The sequence below is a fragment of the Ostrea edulis genome, chromosome 2 (genome assembly GCF_947568905.1).
Source record: "Ostrea edulis chromosome 2, xbOstEdul1.1, whole genome shotgun sequence".
Lineage (NCBI taxonomy): Eukaryota > Metazoa > Mollusca > Bivalvia > Ostreida > Ostreidae > Ostrea > Ostrea edulis.
The window spans coordinates 47,983,101-47,995,098 of record NC_079165.1 but is presented as its reverse complement, the minus strand read 5'-3'; the positions used below and the strand labels follow the sequence as shown (position 1 = coordinate 47,995,098).

General features: G+C 33.9%; 1 protein-coding gene across 2 annotated transcripts in view; it reads right to left on the bottom strand.

Moving 5' to 3' along the window:
- Positions 1-9,328: 9,328 nt before the first annotated feature.
- Positions 9,329-11,998, bottom strand: part of LOC130051752 (protein Wnt-6-like) — a 34,546-nt gene continuing 31,876 nt past the window's right edge. For both annotated transcript variants that reach the window (XM_056154339.1, XM_056154340.1), the window contains exon 5: positions 9,329-11,472. In XM_056154339.1, coding sequence (XP_056010314.1) covers positions 11,005-11,472 — 468 coding nt within the window. In that variant the 3' untranslated portion in view covers positions 9,329-11,004. The remainder of the gene's footprint in view (positions 11,473-11,998) is intronic.

Here is an 11,998-nt window from a genome sequence, read left to right as displayed (position 1 = left end):
GTCTTTTGTTGCCGGGCATCTTTCCGTTAATCGCGCTGCCTTGTATCATTGAGTTAGTTTTGACGAGGTTAATCTCTCCGTGCCAGACAGTTATTTGTGTTATGCATGCATCGTAATTTATATAAATCGATTAGATAATCGATCGCCCACTTGGAATTGGCTTGGTTTATGTTTCTGAACCGCTTTCAATGAGATGTTGTGACGCTGCGATAAGGTCAGTGCCTTCCTTGTGACCTAATGTCTATGAAAGACACGAATTAACTAAGTGCACGCGAGCAATTTTGGTTTGTGGTTTCATCGTTAGATGCGTCGTTTTCTTTTGGTAACACTTTAACGGCTTGTTCATAGGTTTTATTTCTTGCATTTGTACAACGTAAAATCAGTACGAATTTACGCAACAACGTTTTGGGGTTTGACGTCGCTTCAATATAGCATGCCGTATTTCATCAACAACTCCACACGTACATATACAGTATCTAAATATTCTCATCAACAATAATTGTCAATAAGCATATATATATATATATATAATCACCCTGGCTTTCAACTTTCACAGCTTAAGGTGTACATTGTTTTCACTTTGATTTCTTCACGACAATAAATTAATCATTGGTCAAAACAGGACTGCCTGGACATCATTTTAAGATCCATTTTGTTCACTTCTGCTGATAATATCCTATAACAAAATGTCTGAAAACTCTTCCCGTAATTTCACAGCGACAATCAATAGATAACAAACAGCATTTGTAGGGGATGTATAACATACACAACAGAACAGTTCATTAATTACTTGAATACCTAACTTTCATCGAGAAGTTAACTTAGAAGGGATGTCAGTCGCACGTGACAGGGCATTGGATGTTAAGGGATCGCCCGAAAGTGACTTTCTTATCTATTTACAAGCGACAGTATAAGGGAATCGTTTCCGAAATACTTAGATGTCGAAATGATTGACACACTTAATATCTGTAGCTATCTCACTGTAATGAGTACTAAAAATTGTTACGGAACTATGTGAAATAGTTTATGCAGGAAATGTTACTTCTAAAACGCATATCTGTCATGATTCACCCTGCATCCTTATCCTTGCATTTTGGCCCAAGTTGAATCAGAAATTTGATGCAACAACAGAATGATATTGAACTTCCAAAAACTTCTGTATAAATTGTCATGTAACTGATGTATTTCCTGTTTTACATTGTACTTGATATATTCCCACTGTGGTAACATCCTTGTTATAGATATTTTTCGTAGATGATTTGCCCATTCACTGACGTTAAAATACTAGACATGATATGCTTTTAGATATTCAGCCAAGCTCTAAAACGTATACTAGTACTTTGTTTACCGAATAGATACGCTAGAAAATATTTTACCTTCACCTATGCAACCACAGCACTAGACATACCTTAATGTCTGAAAATTGTTATGAAATTACGCGAGGTACTTCGCAGACATGAGAATTGAGATATGCCCAATTTGATGGCATCAGAAGTGTAATTGAGATTTGGTAGATTAAAATTTCCAGGGCATCACATCTTTGCATAGTTCCTTACAAAAGGAGAGCAATTTGCTGGTATATGTGAAATTCCTCTTCCAAACCCCATGAAAGTTCTAGATCTGGTGTATACATGCTTTCCTTAGAATTAACAGCTGTTGATAAGGTAGAGTGAAGTATAGAGGAGCTTTGATATAGTATACTTTAGAAATGAAGGAACATATATATTTTAGCCATTAGCAAAGGACTTTCCGTTCGTGTAAACTAAGTGATATCTTAAAAAATCCAGGATATTCCATTTTCCTCCAGTAATTTATGGAAAATCTGTCGGAAGATATTGTGATTAAACTATTTCATCCTTTGTGAATAGTATTAAAACTATATATTTTATGCTCTTAGTTGATTTTCTTTGTTTATCAAATATAATTTACAATATAACTGTTATCAATGATATCTCTATATGTTTGTTTATTGTTTAACGTCCCTCTCGACAATTCTTCACTAAGTCTCCTGAATACCTGTGTCGATTAACTATAAGACATAAGAATAGAAAGAATCTTTGAGTTTGACAACATGAGATATATATATATTCTAGAATTATCCTCCCTTCTACTATTTTACAACTGCATCTTCGTGCTGTTCAATTAAAAAAAAATATTTGTAAGCATGTAACGTAAAGATACTTCTCAGAATGTCAACCTCTTCACTTTGTCGTGTAAGATATAAACCCTAAACATTGATTGCTAGGGTATAAATGTAAGGAAACCGTTGGTATGATTTAAAAGCGAACAGTATACGGCAGAACGCTTCTTTGGATGTCCCTACTAATTTCAGCGTTTTGCTTATACTGATTACAAAGTACCCAAGAAAGAGGTTTACAACTATTCCACCTTATTAGGAAATGCACTACCACACGAGCATGCGGTAAACCGTAACATCATCCTCACTGGTATTAAACTGATGATAGTAACGATCGTAACTATCATCCCAAGATGGCGTAAGGAAATTCCGGAAAAACCACGTTTACTTATTATATCTATTTGTATTGTTTATTTGCGAATGATATGTAGGTAAGAAATATCATACACTAGCAACAATTACGATCAGGTGTTATTTTATCTTTTATACGGCTCATATGAACAGAAAATTCGTCGTTGAAAAAACAGCGAGGATGATAGTAACGAAAATTCTACGTTACTATCATCATTCATTTTCGTTACTATCATCCTCGCTGTTTTTTCAACGACGAATTTTCTGTTCATATGAGCCGTATAAAGATAAAATAACACCTGATCGTAATTGGTGCTAGTGTATGATATTTCTTACCTACATATCATTCGCAAATAAACAATACAAATAGATATAATAAGTAAACGTGGTCTTTCTGGAATTTCCTTCCGCCATCTTGGGATGATAGTAACGATCGTTACTATCATCAGTTTAATACCAGTGATCCTGAGGTTGAGCAGGGTCTGAAGTGTGTTTGGTTCATATCACATGAACATGTGACAAGAGGATTCAAAGTGGGTAAATTGAGTCGTATTATTGTGTTCTTACACAGGCAAGACAAGGCAATCAAACGAATGGAAGACACTGACTTGTACATGTTGTAGTTACCAAACCGCAGAAGGGGAATTAGAAATGTTTAACTAGTATACAATTCAAATGGTAATAACTTTAAATGCATATCTCTCTCTCTCTCTCTCTCTCTCTCTCTCTCTCTCTCTCTCTCTCTCTCTCGTTGGTTATGGTATGTTAACCTATTTGAAGAAGATTAAAGATTTATATATTTTTCATCATTTTTCAATAAATTACATTTTTTATCTTTACATTAGTGTTAATTAACTCAGCAAAAATACAGCTGCGGTGGGATTGTGCAGCATGAAGAAACATCAAGATATTTCTGATCTCTTTTTTCACTCTATCATAAAGACACACTTATACATACACTATGATGGCACAGCGAGTTCTCAAGAGGTCGTTTTTCTAAGACGGTAGTGACAGCTACAAGTCATAAAAAGGTACAATTCTCTCGCCCACCTCCCGGAATTAATGGTGAACGTCGCTGATCTTTCGAAAGGGAAGTATGGTCTCCTAATAGACGTTAATACAATATAGAACCTTCACTGTTAATGTTCAACGTCTAGATTTTGTGTCACTTTGTCAAAAGTTGGTGATGTCCTGGTATGATTGGAAGATTTTCGAAAAGACGTAAAACTCAAAACAAAGGAATGTCCTAGGTATACAACTCATTATAAATCATCTTAAAGAGTGTTTTATAATAAACTTTAATCTGCAAGAAAAGTGCGTTCTCACTGAGACGAACCAGATGAAGTCCCAGTGGTTGATCTGTGCTATGGACCTAAGCCATGCAATATATGATGGGTCTGTAAAGTGCAGCAGTTTGGTCCTCTTGACTTTCCCCATGTCGAGGCTCGATGGAAGAAACCGTCAATATCTAATATACAGTCTGATCATTGAATCAACCGAGATTCGAACCATGATTTTGCGCTCAGAACTGAACTGTCAACACGACTATCTAACTTTAATACCGCGACAAATACCTGGAAGTGTTGTTTTACCCAGCTGTCAATTATCAGTTGTCTTTCTCCGACATATAATGGCTTCCTGTTTCTGAAGGGGTAATCTCTTTGGCTGATTTATTTAATTAAACGCGTCTGCAGATTTGCATCATAAAGTCTTTGAATGTTATTAACCGACTATTAAACCTTGAATTCCCAGCGCGACTCCACCTTTGAGAGAGACGTGTTTACGGAGAATCGCATCAGCATTTATATTTGTTGGTTGTATGTCGGTAACTCTGCTTCGAGGCAATCTCTCTCATATTACGATGACACCAATTATCACTGGTTGTACACGGATTTTAATACTTAAGATATGGACTTTCGCCAAAATCGGAATGTGATTTATCGTGTCAAAAGACCAAAATAGAAAGGAGAAGAAATAATGGGTCTTGGCGTTTTATTGTTCATCAGCCCAATTTCCACCTTCACTGTATATATATATATATATATATATATATATATATATATATATATATATATGTAAAACAAAATTAAAAAGACACACGGTGACGTTTAGTAAAACTTTAGCGCTTTCATTTCAAATCTTCAGAAGCTTTACATTTAGTAAATGAAGTTCCAGTGGTTGACCTGTGCTATGGACCTAAGCCATGCAATATATGATGGGTCTGTAAAGTGCAGCAGTTTGGTCCTCTTGACTTTCCCCATGTCGAGGCTCGATGGAAGAAACCGTCAATATCTAATATACAGTCTGATCATTGAATCAACCGAGATTCGAACCATGATTTTGCGCTCAGAACTGAACTGTCAACACGACTATCTAACTTTAATACCGCGACAAATACCTGGAAGTGTTGTTTTACCCAGCTGTCAATTATCAGTTGTCTTTCTCCGACATATAATGGCTTCCTGTTTTGATATATTATTATAAAGCACTCTTTAAGATGATTTATAATGAGTTGTATACCTAGAGCATTAGTAAATGTAAAGCTTCTGAAGATTTGAAATGAAAGCGCTAAAGCTTTACTAAACGTCTTCGTGTGTCTTTTATATTTTTTACCTATACTTTTACCGATCATTGCGAAAAGTAATTATCTATCTATCTATCTATCTATCTATATATATATATATATATATACCAGTCCTTACGATGCTAACCTGTGCTTACGATGCTAACCTTTTAAGAAAAAATAAAGCACACTTTACACTTTTTGGTTTTTCATGGGGTTTTTTATTAAAAGATATAAAAATGCATTACCCATTCAAGGAATAGTATGTATCTTGCAAATGACCAAAAAGTTAATTTGGAAAGTCAGAAAAGCGAAAAATTTTACACAATGTACTTAAACAAGTGTTTGAATGGGCCTCGAACTCAACATCGCTCAATTCAACGACGTATGTATATACTTTCCAAATCTTCTTTGCCGACTTGGATGCTTTTACAAAGTACATTCCAGTAGGCTCACTGGGGGCCGTCAGGGAAACTCAAACACCCACAACCAGACATATTTCAGTTAGTTAACCACCATAAAGTGGCTGAAATATTGCCAAAACGGCGTAAAACCATAATCAATCAATCAATCATTCCAGATATACCATATAATGGCTATTTTCTGCAGGTGGAAATTTTTACGATCCAATCCGTAAATGGTACCAAATTATAGACTGTGTTTACAATTTCTGCGGTCATATTATCCCTATCTGTACCAATATATATCAAATTATAGAATGTGTTTACAATTTCTGCGGTCATATTATCCCTATCTATACCAATATGTATCAGTACAGGATTTTTGCGATTGTAAATTTTGTGGATTTTTCATATCCGTAAAATTTTGCCCCCCAAAATGGACAACTCTGACCTCCAAGTAGCTAGATTACAGAAGCACGCCGACACTCTCAGTCAAACAATACAAACAGTATATCTTTATATACATTTTTTCTACTAATGTAAATATGTTGTATGAATTGCTTCGTTTCAATATTTTAATAATCTCATAATGAGGAAATAAAGATTGGTTGTGTTAAGACTCGAAAACGTCATGTTTTATATGACATCACCTGTGAGAATCTTTTTTAAAATGAAAGTTTTCACTTTCTTATGATACAATATCAAGGCAATAAGAAAAGAATTATTTTGTTTCATATCAAAACGGATTATTTTGCTTATATCTTCTGAAAGCCTGTCATTCAGTGCCAACAATACATGTCTCTTGAAACCATCTCTATTTCAAAAATCATCATTCATTAACAACTGCATCAATGAGTAGGGTAGACAGACAATTACCACTACAATGTATATGTAGTTTTGTTTCACAGATTATGTAAAACTAATCAACATTAAAGCAGTGTGTATCACTTGCAGAATATGGCGGACTCGGGGATGATTTTGTCTGGGTGGAGCTCGGCACACTTTTGAATAAAAAGACGTATTATAGACAAAGCATGGTTTCATTATAACATTTTGATATAATCTTTTATTGAATACATCTCCTAATTTCAAACATTTCATTTGAAAGTATGATCCAAGAGAAAATAGTTTGTGTTTACATTTTACAATACATACTGCAAAGAATATCATGACCCTTTGGCTGGGTTTAGATGTTGCAGTTTTACTACATTGTCTGATGGATGGGAGGAACATGTAGGTTAAAGAATAGCACAATTTAGCCTTTCAGAATTCCCAAAACTTCAAAATCGTTGATAACCGGTAACAGACCCATGGATGATTCATATTGCCCACCTATCTCTCACTATGACGTCATACTCATATTGGTGGACCTTTATATCATAACATTCTTTGCATCATTATTCTCAAACATAGGCTTTTTCATCAATTTTTCATATGCACCCTAACCTCTGATGCACTTTTTCTTACTGTATTTCAAAAAGCATTAATGGATATTTGATAATCAATAAAATCTTTTTGGATCGTCGTATGGGGCTGTTGATTATCTGTAAATATGCTTGCTTCAAACAGAATCACAAACTTTGCAAATTTCAGATGCCTTTAACTCCCATAAATTTACTTGGTGAATATTTTTAAAGAAATTAATAATCATTTTAAAAACTTCACTGAAATATGAAGTGGGGCGGTCACGTGATCACATCCAGTTGAGCCAGAATAGTGCCACAGTAGATTTGATCAGGTATTGCTTCATTTCATAGCTCAATGAAATTTCCAGAATGGTTAATAAATTACAGGGTCTTTCAGAAATCATGGAACCATTTCATTTGTTTATTTTTTCATAAAATTTTGACAGATTTTGAAAATCTACATGTCCTTGGAAAGAGTTTGATGTCAAGAATTATCATAGGATTAAACATTCTTTTTGAAGAATTTATCGATGTGTAAACTCCGGACATTTTACTCACAAACTGAATAAAAGTGCAAACACTTTGTTTTTAATACAAACTATGCTCAAGATGACACTGTAATACATTTCTAGTTTTGTCTTCAATTCCATTCAGGGCAATTTAAGTTCATTACTTGAATAAAATCGTCTTGAGAAGTGTTTAATTTTGAGGACTTCGGTACTTCTATAACGATGGGGATGGCTAATTGGAGTTCTTATTTACTCAAAAGGTGAAGATAACGAACATTGATCAATCTCATAAATCCTATACAGAATAAAGAGTAGGACAAACACGGATCCCTGGACATATCAAAGGTGGGATCATGTGCCTAGGAGGAGTAGGCACCCCTTGTCGACCGATCACACCCACGGTGAGCCCTATATCTTGATAAAGTAAACAGACTGATTAGTTGTCAAAACCAGTGTGTAAAGAACTCGTAATTAAAAAAAATATACTCTCGTACTACAAGAGTACAACATATTAAATTGCTTTCCTTTGTCAAAGAAGTAAAACCTTGCTTTAAAAAATAATAATAAGTTAACAGATGTCCTGGGAACCTGGTAATGTATTAATTGAAGTCATATCATGACATCTGAAAAACATTTTTTAAAGAAGTCATGATTTTCTCATTTGTGGTTAGAATTATAAACTCTCGTGTCTTTCTTGTGTATTCCCTTACCAGGTCTCTAAATCTGTTGAGCCTTTGAAAGAAAAAACTATCAATGTTCTGTCTTTTACATGCAACTATTATCTGTTACTTGTTTCAAATATTGAAATAATTTCTGTATATATCCACTTCCTTAATTAACTCCTTACCCTTTGAATATGCATTACTCATTGTCCTGATTATGTACATAAAGTTAATAAAGAAGAGATGAGCGATATTTAATTTGAATACGCATAACTCATTGTCCTGATTATATACATAAAGTTAATAAAGAAGAAATAAGCGATAACAACTTGGAACAAAATTGCTGTTGTAAAATTGACGCATTGAAAATTAAAGATTTGCAGTTTTTCCTATTAGTTATGCATGATGTTATGATTAAATATCTGACAGCTAATTTTTCTTAATCATATCATTAAAAGAAACTTGTAGTTGTATTCTATCAATTGATACAAAATCGACCCAGGAACAGAAATGGTTGGGTTGCTTTAAAATATGTTGTAGAGGAGTTGGCTACACAAAGTAGGTACCATGCTTAAAAATGACGAAGATCAACTACATGTATATTTTTCGAAGAATGTGCGATCACTTCCACGAAGACATAAGCACATCTTCAATGCTTCCAAAAACAGCTGTACAAGATCTGAAGGATGTCAAATAGATGCTGTAAGAGGAGTTGATTACCAAAAATTAGGTACATTTCAAGACATGCTTAAAATGACAAAGTACAACTATGCATGCAATATTTTCGAAAAATGTCTTATCACTTTCAAAAAGACATATGCACATCTTCAATGTGCCCATAACAGCTGTACAACGTTTGAGGAATGTAAAGTTAGAGGTGTGAGAAGAGTTGATTACATAAAGGATGTACCCTATTACACTTTGTGCAACCTGGCCAAAAATATGCTTATTGTAGGCTTTTGAACTATTTTTCAGAAGAAATGGTTGCATTTGTTTTCTGAAACACTCTATATTTACATTTGTTTTCTGAAACACTCTATACTTACATTTGTATTAGACACGAACAGTAAGTTTTAGACTATGACACTAACCACCCGTCGTTCACACTGACGAAGTGGTGACCCAGATACACTTTAAACAGAGTTCTGTCGAATTTGGTGTATGTTTTGCTGAACTGAAGCACTTTGGGATGTTTTGTCTGAGGATGATGTCGTCATTATAAATGCTTATATACAAAATTTCTTTGCAGTTGACATTCATATTCAAGAGTCACTCGAAAATTCCAATATGAATTACACATTTGTCAGTTTTTGCGTTTAACGCACGTTTTATTGTAGAAACAATTTGATAAGTATCACTATAAACTATACATATGATACATACGAAACAAGAACAAGTAATTCAATATTTAGCAACTTAATTATATTTGATATGAATAATCAGTAACATAACTGACATTTTATGTCCGGAAACTAATCTTCAAAAGCATCAATGGTACCCAAAGTTCTTCAATATGAAATAAAAGTGAGAGAAAAATAGATTTACATAAGATATCTAAAATACTTGGAAATCTGCTAAGATATAAAACTGTCATTTGTTATTGATATGGTAAAATTTCTTTGAAGAGAATAAATCCATGAAATGTATCTTCCGTATCGATTGTGATACACATGTATACATGTACATCCGAGTGTCTGATACGCCTGGGGATACATCATTAACAAAGAAAAATGCTTATCATTCTGGATTTGTGTAGCAATGACATGTAAAGTTACTCCCAAGTACATTTGTTGACTTGCTATGGTAGTATCTAGGAAAGCAGTGTCTATTTGCTCTTCGATTAAATCATATGAAATATGAATTCAACGTACACTGTAAACAAGCCATTTTCTCAAAGGATATTTCCATTATGTGTATATCTCAATATAAATCAAAGGAGTCTTGAGAAAAGCGTGCTTTGTAAACCAATCTTTGAAAGGCAACTCCTATGCGACATGATTTTCATACTAAAATCGTAAAATTCAACACCCAAAGAAATAACCATGTTTACAGTATATACATTTAAAGGATACAAATGTTTATAGTATGTTACAGCATACAAATGTAAATTAACTACTGTTTGACAGTATATCATAATGCCCTAACTTTCACTTTGAGTTAGACCTAAGGCACTAACATTATTTGCAAGGTAGATTTTCAAAGCTTTCCTTAAGTCATATGTGTCTCTCTTTCATACTGACTTCCCGAAAACTTTATTTCAAAATAAAAGTTTGGTGTTGCATGTTACCAAATTTCATTCGTAAAACAATGTGTGAATATCAACTATATCCGAGATTTCATAACACAACAATACATGAAAGAGAGATGGGGCTTACCTATACTAGAAGAGTTATCCTCATCTTACATATGAAAATACAAAGCTTCAACAATTGACTAAACCAATGACAATGAAAAAGAACACTTTGATAATATTCTTTCCCCTAGGTATTCCCATAATATTAATGAGAACAATATATAAATATATGATATGAAAATAAAATATTTAATAAATATATTTACATTTTCGTACAATAATCCTAAGAAATACAGCAACTGTCCCATTTAAAATATATGTATGATCGAAGCTTTTAATTATTTTCTATTCTACGACATTTATATTTACACATAGAGAACAATCAACGTATTTCCAATCGAGGGAATTGCTTAGATTTATTATAAAATACTGAACGGTCATGGAGTGAATATAGGCAGCCACTGGACAGGGTAGAAGTTATCTCCCGTTTTACTTTGAAAATTCCAATACTGCAATTCACTTTGCACATTTTCAGAACCATTTAACAACGGTCCATACTTACGAAAACACTCCCGTCCGAAGCGTATTGAAAAGTAATTTCTTTAGGTCCCCAAACTTGTATCTTTGTATGTGGATGGTCACTCAAAGAAATATACTAGATGTGCCTCCAAGCGAAGGAGAGCTATAAACATCTGTGTATAGTCTTTTGTTGTACGCATGTTTCACATTGTACATCACAACACCAGATAAATCTACATTTGCAGTTTTCTTTCAGTGTCACTTTCTCTGACTTGTAGCCGCGAGAACAACAAAGCAAGTCACAGCCTTCTACTTCCATCGACTTAGGGTTGCAGATCCTTCCTTTCGTTCCTAATGAACCCCATTTTCGGTTTCTTCGACAAAATCGAGTATCTAGAGCATTTTCCGAATAAACAATGTCTTCTTCAGAAGGAGGTTTAATTGTTTTAGATTTTGTTTCCAGGGCTTTGCCATCGTTAGAGATTTCAACTTGAATCGCGCCATCAAATTTTTCTTTAATTCTTAGTCCGACACTTCGAAACGGTGGCATTTTCCTCCAACAGGTCTTAAGTGCACACGAACCCGATAATCCATGACATTTACATACGTCTCTCATATAGTGTTTAACAGCCTGAAAAAAATTCCATTATCAAAATGAATCCATAGTTAAAATATTCTTTCAAACATACTGAAAAACATCATATATTTCGATTTCTCTTCATTTCCTACAAAATAATTCATAATGATGCCATCACCCTATTAGTATTCAAAGAGCATGTTTCTATCATGGAAATATGGGACAAAAGGGTGAATATTCAGGTGTACAGCATTAAAATAATTCAAGTTTAAACTTCTTTTTAGAGCATATACATGTAGGTATTTATTACCCCACCCCCCCATAATTCCAAGCTCACTATACACACAGCAACACTCAATTGCAGATCAACAAATCTAATTTGCATAGTTTGAAAACCAATAAAATTTAATGCGCATAGTGTTCTCAAATCTAACATAAAGTCCTATGATGCAATAATGCACGTCAGTCATTTCATAAACATTAGAAGAGATACAAATGTTGACTATAAGATTAATGCCATGCATTTAAGGTAGAATATCAAATTACAAGGCAAATTATCGAAAGGGCGGTAATTAAATAA